Source organism: Pholcus phalangioides, unplaced genomic scaffold, assembly GCF_987345545.1.
Source record: "Pholcus phalangioides strain wild (caught in Gottingen) unplaced genomic scaffold, Ppha-v1.0 ptg000012l_1, whole genome shotgun sequence".
NCBI classification, from domain to species: domain Eukaryota; kingdom Metazoa; phylum Arthropoda; class Arachnida; order Araneae; family Pholcidae; genus Pholcus; species Pholcus phalangioides.
The window spans coordinates 22626023-22642179 of NW_028301605.1; the positions used below are offsets into that span (position 1 = coordinate 22626023).

The following is a 16157-nucleotide window of genomic DNA, read 5'->3' on the forward strand; positions in this document are numbered from 1 at the left end:
TGACAAATGTCAAACTAATTTTTCAAAAACAATGCAGGGATTTTTTATTAACAAAAGTAACTTCATAGGGATTTTTTTTTTTTACTATTATAGAATGTGATTAGTTGCCATGCCCCTCCCCCCCAAAACTAGTTTCTTTTGGGAAATACATATCTGCTAGCCATTGCCAATTATTGCCAAATTGTAGGTTAAATTAGGGGTATTTGAAACTGCTCCTTGAACCCAGGTTGACTTAGCTGCCATCTTTAAGCAAAGTGTGACATCAGTATTATTGCTATAGCTAATTACTTTTCCCTACTGTTTTTATTTAACGACCAGACGCATTTCAAACCAAAAACTGGTTTTACCCTTCCAAGACGGAGGATGACGAGTCTGTCCCACCTCTCTAAGTGCCTTAGGTTGAATTACCTGTCATTAAGACATTGAAAATCAAAATCATGTTAACAAAAAAATCGGGAACAGACTAAACTGAAAGTCTTTAGACAAGGCTTGATTTCCGTATGATGTGTGGGACCCAAAAATTTAAATAAAATATATTCACTAACTAACCACAAACAACTCTAATCACAGATCCTTTGATGCCAAAGCTAGGCCCTGAATCTATGACACAGGCCCGTCTTGCTGTTTCCACTACTACTTGACACCAGCGTTTGGAGAATTTGTCTTTCCCCCACCGAATTTGAGCATTTTTTCAGTTAACTTCATGTGTGTGACGTCACTTTGGTGGGTGGGGGGGGGGGGGAACACAGGCAATGGATTTTTTTTTCCTGATAAATTCCTCGAGAGTAATGCTTTCCTTCCTCAAAAGTAGCAATATTTTGCAATAACGGGAAAAATTCGAAAGGTATAATGCAAATATTACTGGATTCCAGGAGATGGAGTAGAAATTCTGAAGCCTCCTGGAAAAGTCGGGAGACTTGGCAGCTATGTGATAATGACCAATTTGCATCTATCTATATTCCACATAAATATTTCCCCATTACACACACACAAATCGAAAGAATAATAATGATAATTGAGCTGCATAAGAAATCAAACACACACAAAAAAAACCAACATATTTCAATTAAAATTACAATCTAACGAAATTAAAAGGAAACAATATCAAACTTAACATAGCGAAATTTTGATATTTCGGTCAATGAGGACTCAAATTGGCATATGCATTTGATTGAATAACACATAAAAAATACAAAAAACAATCAATTCAAAGTACACAGAAATGGCACTGGATTATTGTTCGAAACGTACAATAGTCTTCTAAGTACAAGATCAGACTTGGCTACATCACATCATGTCGGACAATCCTATTCTGTTCTAAGAGAAGCCTAATGTGAAGCTTAGGTGCTGCTGAGCGATTCCCAATGCATAATCGCTTTTATCTAAAAGAAAAGAATCGTCCGACGCAATACAGCAAAGTCTCACCTCGTGGTTGGAGAATTATATTAACCCATCATAGTAATAAATGCAACTTTCTCTGCAGATGATTACCGTAACAAAAAAAAAACTAAAGACACTGGGTAAAATCTGGATGATGGTAAAAGGCTTAATACTAAAAACAAAAGTTTACACATTAAATCTTGTATCTTGCTGTCTCTTAGATGCATTCCACACCGATGCGATACTACAAGCAATGCAGCCTGCATCGCTTACAGTATTTGCTAGTGTGCAGCACTGCACCTTATGCCTCTATGCAATAGGATATTTAATGCCCTCATGTGTGAATCAACCTCATAAATATTTTTCAGAAACGTTGTTCTGCCCAGTTCTGCTTCCGAAACACCCTCTGCTGCATTCTGCAGAGGTTCATGCCAACCTAAAGTAAGCTCGGCTGCATGTGTCAGAGAAATGTTATCAGACAAAATAAATTTACCAACAACAAAAAAACATGCCTCTCGTAAACATTCCTCTGAAACCTGCACATGCCAGAATGTGTGTATGCATGGCATTAACATATTCATGATGCAAGAGTTATGCATGTTTTTTGTTCGAGAAGTGTTACTTAACCACATAAATGCACCTCTGTAAACATTCCTTTAGAGCAGCGGTTCTTAACCTTATCTGACTCGCGGAGCCCTTTTCAGTGAATACTTTCTATGGCGGAGCTCTTTTTAATACTACATTATTTATATGGTGGTATCCTTTAGGCCTCTTTTTTTGTTTATCAAATTTATTGATTTATTTTATTATTCTCGAGTGGCCGTGGAGCCCCTGGGAAGTGCACACGGAGCCTCAAGGGCTCCGCGGAACACCGGTTGAGAACCGCTGCTTTAGAGCAAGGTGGCTCTCGGGTCATGCAAGGCACCCAGATCAGAGTTGAAGGGGAACAAAAAAGGTTTGTCAACCAAAAAAATAAAGGCAGCTGTTTTTGTGTCTCTGCTTCAGGGAATTATTAATGAATTGGTACATGCCAGAACGGAATGTGTGTTGAGTATGGGTGGCCCTAACTTATCTATGTTAAACTTGTTTCATGTTCTGGTGCCGTCATCATCTGCTTGCCATATTTTGAATCAAAAATTGCAAATGCCTCTGTTATGCTACTATCATGCTGAAGGTCTGCTGCTCTCTGTGAGGAGACTTTTCAAATAAGAAAACTGCTGCCATCTATTTTCCATATTGGAAGTGAAAGTGGCAGATGCATGTACCTTTGTGCTGATGAGATATGTACATTGTGTTGAAGCAGAGAGGCGGCTTGAGGAAAAAAAAAATCTCTATGTGGGAACTATTTTTGATGCCCCCTGATCAAATTTTTTTTGGTCAACAAAGCTTATTTTGTCGTTTTAACTCTGATTTGCCACCCCATGCAGCCGCACGGCCAAAAAACCACCCTGTATGATTTTTTTTGTTCAAGGTCTGCCTGTTCGCATTCACGCGTTGTGGGATCGAGCCCGGGTTCTCATGATGCCCACGTGACTGCACAACGGCTAATCAGCAAACCATTGTTTCATTAAATTTCTCTATTAACCAAAACTCTCAATATATATATCGGAAGTGATGCCAGACCCCCCCCCCCCATCCTACTCAATCCAGGTTCTACTGCATGACAGTTATAGTTCAAGTCAATTCTGATAATGTGAAATACATGTTTCAAAAACACTAATACGCTATTTTTTTTACTTGCATGAACCTGTTTTCTCCATGAATGAGCAGTAAAGCATTAGGACGAAACACAGAAATGAGATTCAATAAATATATTGACACGAAAATTACACAGTATAATATTAAAACACTTAAAACAACCAACAAAAATAATGCATTTTTAATAAAAACACAATTGCTTTCAATAAAATAATTATCATGATATAATTCGACACGAGAACACATCAGTTTTTATACTGGGTTTATCATAGCACCACAGCGGTATACATTCAAAAAGCAGCACAGAAGGGCCTCACTTTATCATCTCGCCGTCTAATATACACTGTTGATGGCACTATTGATTGCTATTAAGGCACACACTCGCTGACCTACCATCGGAAGTGGGCTTGAAAATGCTCGCCTGAATCACTGGAATTTTAATTCTCAAAAGAAAGATCCCGACTAATTCCAAAATCGATTATGCTGTCAGTAAATTATCCGTCATCACAGCGTGCAAAATTTCGAAAAGTTTTTTTTTTGGTTCTGGTTTATACAAAGGTTTCGTACCCACACTGCAAATTCCATTATATAAGTATCAATCGACGCTAGTTGGCAAAAAAAAACCAGATTTTTTTTGCAGAAAAATGATTGAATTAAAAAAAATAGAAACTTATCTGTAACAGTATGGGTCCACAGCGGGTGGAGATGAACCACCCATCAATTAGTGTTCAAAAATTAATATTTAATATCGATTATTTCTATTTTCACCTTGATATGGCAAGTCAGGTCATCCAGTGTCGGCCCGAGAAGATAAATGTCCCACATCTAACATGTGGTGCTGCACATGTACCAAGTGCAACAGGTTGTTTAAGCTGAAACCACATGGTGGCCTGCTTGTTGTTGCCACTGGGCATTTCCGAAGTAGTGGAAGAAATAATACAATATGCAAATTATGCCATATAGTGAACATGTGATTGGTCTTTGCTACTGGTGAGCGATCATTGTTGTTAAGCCATTTCTACAGCAGTTGGCTGTTTAAATAGCAGCGATAGCATCATCTTGTAAACCCTTTCACAGCCTACTTGTTTCACTGTTTCACTCAAACTTTGCCTGAGAAGTTTGGATTTCTGAGCTAGCTCCTGACTTGTACTTTCATGATCCTCTGAGACTCAAGGAAGACTGCCAGCGGATACGAGAACCATACATTGTGATGAGCTAATCATCGTGGATTGAAAGTACAGATGAGCAAATTACAGGAATAAGGTGACTCGAAGTGAAAACTATTAATCTAAATTATTTGGAAATTCTAAAAGTAAATAATTTAATTGTTTTTATAAGTTAAAGAAATGGTTTTGAGCTCCTATTTCGAATCTTGTCATTTTAGGTCATCTTGTGATGCTTACTCAAACCAGGATGTGATGACCCGTTCATCACAATTCAACTCGATTCTGCTGAATAGTAATTAATTTTCTTGACTAAGGTACAGTTGAACCCTGATTTATAATGCCACTATTTATTTTGCAGAATTGTATGCCCTATAACAAGTTCGGCATTACATCGAATCATGGTTTAACACGTGTAATCTCTAGAAATGGGAGATTTTTTTCACTAAAACTTTATGGCACTAAGCAGGATTGGCATGACATAGAAGGTACTGTAACAGGGTGCGACTGTATTTACAGAACAGAATGAACCAAACATCACCATGGCGATAAGCTCCTTGCTCCAAGGGGCGTGGTCATGCCTGAAAATTTCCCAATTGATGAGCCAGTCGAGTAAAAAGTCCCATTAACCTTGAACCTTGAGTGTGGATCAATACAGAGGAATCTATCTACAACAAAAGTTAAGAATTGAGAAGATGGAGCGACAACTTTGAGATTGAATCAAACCTTATCATCTAGAACTCTATCAACCAACGTGTTTCTACAGCCATGGTACTTTTTGCATGGTTGTGAAGAAATCATTGTTAAAATTGAAAAATTTTCCTGTTGAAGAAAATGAAAGCGGAGAGAACTTTGTAAGCTCAAGTTAACAACAACAATGCTTTTCAGTGTTTTTCAAAAGGACTTGTTTGGTTGGAACGGTGAATAAATTGTATCTCAAGTAGCATCAGAGTTGGGTGCTACAAGTATTCAAATGCCCATAATATTTTCTAGCATAGACCGAGCAACCCACAGGATTAATTCAGAACGTGAAATGTCCTCCATTAAGCCTAAGCCCAGCCTCTAACAGGTCTAAAACATTTCTAACACCCTTGCTCATCAGAAATAATGCAGCTGAAAAACTTCCTTCCAGCAAAAGGATTGCCAAAATGTGTCCCTTATAATACAGGCTCCGAACTGGGGCTGGTGTTCAACAGACTTTGCAGAATTCAATTGCAGATAGATCAACTTATGTACAACCCAGAACCAAAAAATTGCAGGTTCAACAAAAACCTAGACGCAATCCATTTGTGTGTGTAAGATAATTTTTTGTGCACAGATTTGTCGTTACATAGCCTATAGCGTCAGGCTTACGAAGGTCTTTTTCCAAAAATGTCTTTTCAAGCATTCAATTTTTCCTTGTATAAAAAAACAGTATCAGAATGACTGTTTACTGTAAATTGTTAGTTATACACGCATAAAACAACGTTGTTCGATTCACATTAACTTGGTTATACATATGTATATAAAAATTTTCACTTATGCAAGGCTTGCAAACATGGCACTTATGACAAATATGGCTAAGTCATATGATCACTAAAAAGGAACTCACACATTCAAAGGAGGGGAAAAAAAAAACCAAACGGATATTGGCAAACCTGATAATATTGAGCAAAATCAAAAACAGACAACAAAAAAAAAAATAAAATAAAAAGTGCCAAAACTGTCCATAACTTCTGCGCTTCATAAATGTGGTCCCATCACTCGTCTTCGGTAATCAATGTCACAATCTAGAGTCAGCTACACATTGACAAAATAATTTTGTGACAACGCTGGCACACGTGTTCAAATAAGGCAGTGCAAAAAAGTTTTTCTTTTCAACGAATAAGTTCTTCACAGTTTGGTACTTCTCTGGGTATAAAAAGAAGAAAAAAAGATTCTTGTTTATCATGTCCAGGGAAATTAGGGACCAATCATCGAACCCTGAAATTATAAAAAAAATACTGATAATATCGAACACCCCCGATTTGACCTTGCCATAAATAAACAGTATACAGTATAAAATATAATTCTTTTCAAAAACTTTAGGGCTGAGTTCTTCAACCTATTTCTAGCCATGAGCACTGCCTGTACCCATCATAAAAAGAAGAGCACCCTTATGGCATGCTTGACATACAAATTCATAAAGTTAAGATTGTTTCAATCCTTGAATGGAGTTTGTGCAAGGTGTTTAATTGGAACATTGATCAAGTGCTTGCGAGCACCAAATCAGGCACGAGCATCGAGCAACAGGTTGAAGATGCCTGCTTTAGGGTAAAGAGGAGAATAAGCCATCTACATAGGAAAGCATAGTCAGAAATGTCAATGGATAGATGGCACTAGTCACTAGCATTCATATCAGTAAAGACAGGATGAATATTCGGTTATTGTTCCTATTTGGCCTATTCAGCCCTTTAATTGAATATTTGGTTCAGTCGAATATTGCTTAGGTACTCAGCCAAATATCTAAGCACATCAAACTAATTTTAAAAAAACTAATTAGAACTTTTGCAAAAAATTTACTGATCATATTATTTTATTATGATGTATATTCCCTCTGTGAAGAAGGTTATGTCAAGGCGAATTTCAAGGATATGGGGAAAACATGAAACTGAAAATAGAATTCCACTGTAATAGAAGGTGAAAGTGAACCTGAATTCCATAAGTTCCCTACTGAATAATGTACCTAGACAAGATACAGCATACCTTGGTAATGAACGCCTTAGATTAAGAATTTTTCAGTTAACAAAGATGTTTTCAACGTTTTTCAGCCTCAGCCTCCCACAAAACAGTCGCTTCACTACCTAAATTTTTATGTCAATCAAAATGAACCCAACGAGTAACTCTCGTATTAATATTTTTCTCATATTGGAATCGCTTTCTAGATACACTTCTCTTTCAGAAATAATTTAAGCCATTTCATGTAAAATGAATGATTAAGCTGAGAGGAAATACATTAAAAGAGCCTTAGACTTGAATGGTTTCATTGCCTACAGCAATTTTAACCCTCTCTCTTAACCGTGTGATTCCATCAAGGGGGGGGGGGATAATTACAATTTTTTCTTTCAAGATGAAATACTTTAAATGACGTATAGATGGCATACACATAGATATACAAGGTGTTCCAAAAAGAATCATCTGATTTTAAAAAAATCATAACTATTCAGTTTTTAATCCACTTTGAGGAAATAATGTATAGGTAGAAAAAGGGAAATCTTGAGTTTCACGCAGTTGCCGACAGGTAGAGCTAATGCTCTTTCTTCTGCTGCCACTTCAGTGTTTGTAAAGATTGGCTTTTCCCACAGTTTGAAACCGATTCGCATGACTTCATTTTCCAACAGGGCGGGGCACCATCACACTGGAGCTTGGATGTTCAAGAATTTTTGAATAATCTTTAATTTGGTTTGTAAAAAAAACTTTATAATTAGCCATGTAATATAAAATTTATCTTAAGGGTCCCTCGCTTCATATATTTTTCATAATATACACATTTCAAATCGGGCGATTCTTTTTGAAACACCCTGTATATTGAGAGTTTTTTTTTAAATTTCTCTCTTTTCTGGTACTCTGATAGATTTGCTTGAAGTTGTTGAGTTGCGGGGGAGTGCTCACTTACCCCAATCACTATTTTGTCTGTAATTGTGGGTTCCAATATCCAGATTCTTTGTTTGAACCACATCTTTTTTGTATTTGATTTGCAAGTCTTAGTTTAATTGCCACCTATTTTTCACAAAAGTCAACTAAAAAAAAGGAATTTTTAATTTGTTTCACTCAGCCGCACTGAGAGCAATTTTTCTCCAGCTATTCCAGCAACCTAGAGGGTTCATACCCAACTGAACAGGCTGGACATATTCCAGAAACTCATCTTTTTCACCTGCATGTGTGCGAGAACGAAATGAGCTGAATATATCACATAGCACACAGCCTTACACTTTTTTTTTCACTATGGCTCATGAACGGATGCAGGCTCTTCAAACAGGAGATACGGTGCGGGGGGGGGGGGGTGATTTTCCACCATAAGCTAATAAATAATACAAATTTGGGCAGCTACATTCGCCTATGCTACAGAAATCGACTAGAAACACTTTGAATAGAACCAGCATTTACCGGTATCATACGCAAAGTGTAGTTATGACTGTTGCCATTGCAGCCAAATTTCACAGTCTAATCCCAATTAAACAAATGAGATAAAACTTATATTTTTACCCCTTAAATTGAGAAAAATCATTATATTGGGGTTAGGATTAGCTCAAATATATGCACAGGGTTTTAACATTTTTTTAATATACTAGGAATTTGTGAAAGCAAAGTTCGTTATGCGGGAGGTATGACAATATATACAGAAAGAAAATATAATTTGATAGAATGCAGAATACAAAATTGAATAAATGATTTATTTTAATTGCATTTTGAAGTAATTAATCGGTAATAGATTACTCACGTGAATCTGGGCAGTCATTGATAATGTAGATGGCTCTTCTTCTTGGAGATGATGGTGGTGGTGATGCATCAATGATGGTTGCTGGGCTCCCGAAGAATGGGGCACTGAATGTTTTGCCAAACTACTATCTGCAGAAGAAAAAAAACAATTCCATATTCAGAATATAACTAGTATCGCACCAAATATATATATAAACAGGTTTTTAAAATCCATATACACTCTACAATGCATGCTATAAGTAAAAGAGCCCAACCATAATGCTTAGGTTGCGGTGTTGAAGGAGCACTTTGAGGTGGCGGTGCAGGAACGCTGAAGCTACGTAATGGATGACCGGGTGGTCTCTTTGTTAACGTTCCTGATCGCTCGATTGTGCACTGAGCAGTGTTTGAAGGCATGAAATTTCCAGGGTTTTCCAACCCAGCACTGCTGCTAGATGACTGGTAAGATGCACAGGCTAAATGAGTATTCACAGGGGCAAGGACATTCAAATCTGTCACAGACCCTACAAAGAAAAAAAAAAATTGCACAAATCCATGAAGTAAAATTTCACAAAAAATTCATTTCATTTCCAATAACTCTAACATGAAGTGGGTAGTTAAATGTTACCTGTAGGACCAAGATCAGAGTTATTCTGGTTGCGGGGAATATTGTATTGAGTTCTTGGATACATGGGTCGAGTCAGCGTACTGGTTGCTGTATCACAGATTTGCTCAGCAATTCCACTAGGCACAGAAGCTGCACAAGCTTGAAGGATAGAAAACAACATTATGAATCACTCTAAACCCAGCGAGAAGAAAATATATACAAGTATATTCAGTTTCCTGCAATTCCATAGATGCCAATTCTCGGACTTGACAAATCTGCAGTTTGTCACATGACAAAATATTTTATGGGGGGGGGGGGGAATCACACAAATGAAAGGTAAAAATAGGGATTTTTTGAGGGACTGCATAACCTGACCATATATCCTATTTTCATGGGACATTCCAAAATTTTCTCTAATTATGGGTGTCCCGACTATTTTTATAGGATGCCCTGTTTTTCCCCATATTTCCAATGAAACGCAATCAAATTTCTATTCTTCACTGAAACCAAAGATTAAAATTATATTATGATAATTATGAATATTTGTATCATATTTCTCATGCCGAATGTTTTTTTTTTTGTAGAATTCATTTTAACTCTATAATGCCCAGATCGCCCGTAGTCCGCCGAGTAGGTTAATGCCCATAACCGCCTCAAGTCGGCCCAGCTAGGGGGTATGGGTATGTTTTAGTGGGCTTTTGTCACAGACGGGGAAGAAGATGAAAGCTCTTGTCAGAGGCGGGACGGGATAGACAACTGCAACGCCCTATCAATGGGATTTTAAAAGCTGATGTACTAGAATGTTCCTTGAGAATGAACTAAGGGTACTCAATGCATTTTACAAAGAGATAATACTGTGAGGAAAGGGGTGTTTTCAGTAGATAAATTATCTCCCGAAAATCCATTGAAATGAAGGGGTGAACGTCAATGCAAAGGGTGGCATGAATAGAAACTCATGGAGAGAGGGAAAGTGGCCGAAATTTGGACGAGTCCACTTCGAACACAAAAAACTTGGTATTTTCACGACCCTCCCAGGTTTTCTATCTGGGCATTAAAGAGTTAATCCAGTGATTTGAAATAACATTTCTATCCAGCTATTGTAGATTTTAACAATAATTAGCGACCTTGCTCATTTTTGGCATCATATTTAGCAACAATCGACAAATTCTAGTTTTCTGAAATTAAATTCCCTGTAGTTTTGTTGAGGAAATATGGCTAGCCTAGGATTGCAGGGACTGGGGATTTTCTTTAGGAATTATTTATTTATGTGAAGCATAATTTCAGGATTTTCAGGGACTTTTCTATAATGATAAGAAAAATCTGAAGAATTTGGTTTCCAACTGGAAACCAAATTAATAAGGCTAAAATTTCTTTTTAAGGCTTCCAGGTAAATCAGAAGCACTGGCACCACTTATGCAATTCATGAATACTTTGCGGGGAAAAACACACTGGTGCATTACATCATTTATTTATAATATTTATTACAAACATTTTTTTTCCCTTGCCCTTTTAACATAGCAATGCTAATTTCACTAGTGACTTTTAGTTTTAGCTTCATTGTATGTTGTCAGTACGGGTAACCAAGTTACCCCTTGTCAACTCATATGTAACTCAGTGTATCAAAAATTACTTCAGTCTGTAACATGCGTTGTGGATATATTTTTTCCCTTTCCTTGTATAAGTGAAAGAGAATAAATGTTTTTTTGAAAAAAAGATATGAATGAATCTTGATAATACATTTTTGTGGTACAATAAGTACCTCAGTACTTGCAGACCTGCCAACCTACAGAAGGTTGAAATCCTGCAATTTCCTTTCTGGCAAACATAATTTTGTGTGAGTAAATTTTTTTATGGGCATAATAAGAACCAATATTAGAATAAACATGCATGTAAGGTGACCATATGGACCATATTTTATAGTATGTTTCTGTATTTTCTGTTACCATTTGCTGTCTGAATATTATAAAGCAATATTTCATTTTTTCCACTGGTGCTTCCTTAAATTTGAGATAATTACTGGACGTATTTGTCATGTGATTTTTTTGTTCCCCCCATGAAATCATTCTAATCCAATGAGATCTGCATAAGCCTTCAATTTCATGCCCATCTGCAATAATTATAAATTTGGAATTTTGACCACAATTAGGAATGCCCCCCTCCACCCACATATTTTTTTTTTGGGGTATATGGATTCAGATTTTCTGTAATTTAAGGTCATGCTACTATTTATTTATGCTTACATTTATACTACAGGGTATCAGGCCTAGAGTTCAAGTAGTGTTAAGTCGCAAGATGCTGTCTAAAGAAAAGAAATAGTGGCAGTGAAAGATCGTGAACTTAATTTTTTTCATTCTTTTTATGTTGATGGCAATAATTTAAAACATGCAATATAAATTCATAAGCTGGAAACTCTGCAAATGTTGTGAAATAAGGAAAGTTGGCACCTCCAGCACTCGTTTGTTATTTACTCCAGAATTCATGACAATTATCAAACCATCTGATAAGGACTGAGCAGAAGCATTGCCCATAACTTACAAAGTTCTCAAAGAGGCTAATTGTTTTTTTTTAAACAAAATGAGATGACAAGTTCTAAGCATGCATTGCACAAGTGTCAAAATTTTCCCCGCCCCGTCAAAATACAAAAAGTTCTGAAACTGCCAAGTATCAAAGTACGGTTGCATTCATACTCTAATAATTCTGTACTTCACATATGATTGTAATAGAATCATATGTGAAGTACAATCACTGCCAAAGTAATTCGGCTCAAAGAATCAACACATTCATCAATTCGAAAATATACACATCTTACTGAATCGTTACAACAATGCTCAACTTGTACACTGGATCCTACTTACAATTGTTTATTAATGGCTTCTGGACGTCCAGGGGAATTTTTAAAGGAGTAGCACGTATCTGACATTTGACCATGCATTTCTCAGTGTTTGCAGCGTTATCTTCATTCAGAGAATCTGCTCACATTCAAAAATCGAAAAACAAAACAAAGAAAGAGAAATAAACAATAATAAACTGCATGCAAAAAATAAAAATTGAACGAAATAATTACAGTTGAACCGCTGTAAGTTGATAATATATAAGATTAGGCAGTCGAGTGGATGACTTTCTTCTATAGTCCTGTTTCCCTTAGCATACATTAACAAATTGGAACAGTGTTTTAGTGGATAAAAATGCTCATTTTTCAGTTTGAAATCTCAAAAAACATGTCCTAAATAACACTCACTAATTGGAAACAGAACTTTTTTGTTGTTTAGTTTTTTGTCCAACTGTTTGCACAACACACAGTGAACAAATTTATGTTAGAAATTTTACAATATTTTGCTTATGACGCTATGAGGTGTTGCGAGTGCCACTTCCCCCTACCACTATCATTATTACTTATGAAGAGTTCTTGAGAATAAATTACTGATTCATACTGTTGCAGGAAACTTAAATGGGTTTATTTAATGCTATAACATGTTATTGCACCAAAAAAAAAAAAAAGAAAAAAAAAAGGGCAATCATCTGATATTCATAGAATCAAGTGGGCTATGTCACAGGCATGTTATAAGACATATAACTCTGCGAGTGGATATTGTTATATATATATTATATTTATACACACACATCCAATGATATCCACTTAAAGAGGTTCAACTGCACCAACAAAACATAAATTAAGAACAAAAAAAAAAACTTAATACAGTAAATTATATATTGTACAGCCTCTGCCTACAATATTGTATAAATAAATATCTATTTCAGTTGTGAGGATTTTGGGAAATTGTCTCAGAACTGTTCCTTTTCAATCCTGTATTTGAAGTATAGCTGTATCGCATTACAATGAAACCGTGCTACAAGGATACTCGATATAATGATAAATTTCTCTACAATGATATATTTTTCAGTCTTGTTGGGAATGCCTATAGTCTAATGTTAAACTGCTGCCTCCCGATAAAATGATAATCCCTGTACACCAATTTTTTTTCTTGATCCATGGAGTATCGTCACATCGAGATTTCACTGAAAAATGTTTTGATAAATAATAATATTTTAATCGGTTGAATGTAATTTATGTTACAAGAGATATAGTTGCAAAGTTGTGATCAGCAGATGGAAATGAAAAATTTCAACGATGACAATGATTTGCTCCACAACTCAAGCACCCTTTAACATTGGCTGAGAAGACATAATACAGTTAGACAGCTGGCATCACCAAAGGATATTATGATGAAAGAATGGGGAAAAAAATTTGATGCAATAATAACATAAATCAGTGTTTTCCAACCTGTGGTGTGCATACCCTTATCGGTAGGCGATGGGTTCTTCAGGGGTATGTGAAAAAATGTTCTGGCAGAACGATCAGAGTACATGCATATACAGTTGACGCTCAATTTTATGAACCTCCAATTTACGAACTGCACATTTTTATGAACTAATCTTTGGTCCTAAACAATATACTATCTTTTAAATGCCTTTTTCATTTACAAACTTTCGATTTTATAAACTAGTTTTTTACCTCCATGTGTTTGTGAAACGAGTGTTGACTGTATGAAAAATATTAATTATTAAACAATATAAAAGAGGGGCACCCTAGTCACATACACATTTGGAGGTGTATTTGAAGCATATAAGTTTAAACCACTGACATAAATAATAAAATAGCACAGTGGAATATCATTAGAAATAGATCATAAAACTGTACAACTTGGTGTAATATGCTGCAAAACTTGTGATTGTGTCGAAATTCCTTTGAAACATATAATAGCATGTGCAATTAGGGTTTCATTGAATTGAAAACTATATGACTGGGGAATAATCAAAATAAAACTATTAACCTAAATAGGCACTTTTCTTTTTTTCTAAAGCACTTAGCAATGGTTCCTCTCCGAGTTCTTGGGAATTTCGTTGTATGGGCGTGACTGTCATGTTGTTTTCTGCACAGCTACCCTTTTCCATTGATTTCAGCTCCATCTGGTCGTGGTGGATCCACAGATCGGGTGGAACTATCTCTTTACCCATTGTTTTGCCTTTTGCTAATGTTCCTTTCTTGTAACTGACAACAAAAACATAAAAAATTGTAAGAAATGTTTAGATGCAAATTTGAAAAATACAAACTACAAAAAATAAGTTTTTATGTTGTTTCATGAAAAAATGAAAATAGTTTCAATGTTTTCAAACATTTCTAAAGATTCACCATTTGTTTCTGTTTGGACTCAGGAATCGATGCCGGCGCTTGCAAACCACAACAGTTACGACAATGATGATGATGAACGTTCCTCCACAGACACAAGCGATAATTATGTAAAGCATGCTGCTTGCTAATCCTTTAGATTCTGGAAAAGCACAAGCAATGATTTATTATTTAGAAAATAATTCATAAAAAAAGTTTTTTTTACATAAGGATCGAGCCTCTTGGTATATCACAGGTGGTACCAAGGACACCTTAGCTATGTAATAGTCTCCTTAGGAAAAGGTGTATACAGATTCCTTATAATCTTAACTTCTGTGTATTTTGTTCAGAAACACATCTGAAACAAACCTTAGCAACCTTACACAAACTCTCATGGATTTACTGAATACAAATACAAAGGCCACAACAGACAAAATGCTCAACCAGGTGGCTGGAAAAAGATGCCCATAAAAAATATGTATGCTGAATGTACTTGTATATCTAAACTATATAAAAAAAATACAGCAACCCAATAAGGGCAATGTAAAACCAATAATCAGGCCCGTAGCCAGAAATTTTATTGAAGGAGGACTGCTTTCATTTCGGGGGGGGGGGGGGGGGGAACCAAAGTGATACAACAATAGATTTGGCCATCTTTCTCCCATTTTGGCAATTTTCTCAAATTTCAGGGGGGGGGGGGGAAGGAGGCGGCAGACCCTCAAGTCCCCATCCTTGCCACAGCTTTGCCAATAATTATGATAAAATGTAAATTTAGTCCCATAAAAGATTACGGTTGTCTCATAATATGTAGTAATAGTATGAATAGTTTCTCGCTTTATCCCAATATGTTTATCGTATTCCAAAAAGTAATAAATTACTTTTCGCTTTTCTAATTCCTAATTCAATCTCTTATACTGAGTTACTCAACAATCATTCAAATGGTGTTATATATTTTGGCTGAATAAACATGATGACCAGCAGCAGCACAACCTGTAGGGAATGCAGATGGAATCCAGTTGGTTTGGAGGTGAATCATCATCACCCACAATCACCGAATTTTAGGTATTTTCAAAAATGCACACAATTAATGCATTATTGATTTCTGAATTTTTCATACAACATGACTTTGACAGTCTCCGACTTGCAGAGAGAAAGTCCACAGCACAATTACTACGGAACCGCACATGCACTTTGTAAACATTTCTCAGAGGATCTTCTAATGAATTTGTGCATGTTGAAATATGCTGTGTGAGTTGCATAAATACCAGTAAGTTTTTTTCTGTAAGAAATTCCTGTTATAAAGTGCTGCCACCTGTCTATTGAATTTGGAAGCAACTTGGCAGGCTATTTTGCCTTTTGTAAGCCTGATAGCGCTGTATGGACAGACCTTTTTTAAATGGGAGGTTGGCTCAAATTCACATATTGTGAGATTGAAAAAAAACCCAACAGAAAACCACCTTCAGCTGACCACCATTATATGATGTCGTCAGTGGGGTTTGCTCAAAAGATAAAAATTCACAAAAAGGGAAACAATTTTAAAAGAAAAAAATATTTCGTTTTACATACCATGCTGCGCACTTCCTTGCAAAAATGCAACCCCTGTTACATGCAAAACAAAGACATTAAAAAAAACGATCATACATGCATGAACACAAAACAAAAACACATGCTAATCTTTCATGAGAAACACCAAAAAGTATTCAAC

General features: G+C 36.1%; 1 protein-coding gene across 4 annotated transcripts in view; it reads right to left on the minus strand.

The window, feature by feature from the left end:
- Nucleotides 1–3617: 3617 nt before the first annotated feature.
- LOC149079873 (neogenin-like) overlaps nucleotides 3618–16157 on the minus strand; it is a 46661-nt gene continuing 34121 nt past the window's right edge. For 2 of the 4 annotated variants that reach the window (XM_089240377.1, XM_089240379.1), the window contains exons 19-26: nucleotides 16019–16051; nucleotides 14477–14615; nucleotides 14118–14335; nucleotides 12141–12254; nucleotides 9307–9444; nucleotides 8954–9202; nucleotides 8701–8828; nucleotides 3618–6203 (exon numbers count right to left, since the gene is read on the minus strand). In XM_089240377.1, coding sequence (XP_089096503.1) covers nucleotides 6183–6203; nucleotides 8701–8828; nucleotides 8954–9202; nucleotides 9307–9444; nucleotides 12141–12254; nucleotides 14118–14335; nucleotides 14477–14615; nucleotides 16019–16051 — 1040 coding nt within the window. In that variant the 3' untranslated portion in view covers nucleotides 3618–6182. The remainder of the gene's footprint in view (nucleotides 6204–8700; nucleotides 8829–8953; nucleotides 9203–9306; nucleotides 9445–12140; nucleotides 12255–14117; nucleotides 14336–14476; nucleotides 14616–16018; nucleotides 16052–16157) is intronic. The other 2 variants (XM_089240378.1, XM_089240380.1) reach the window with 2 other exon arrangements.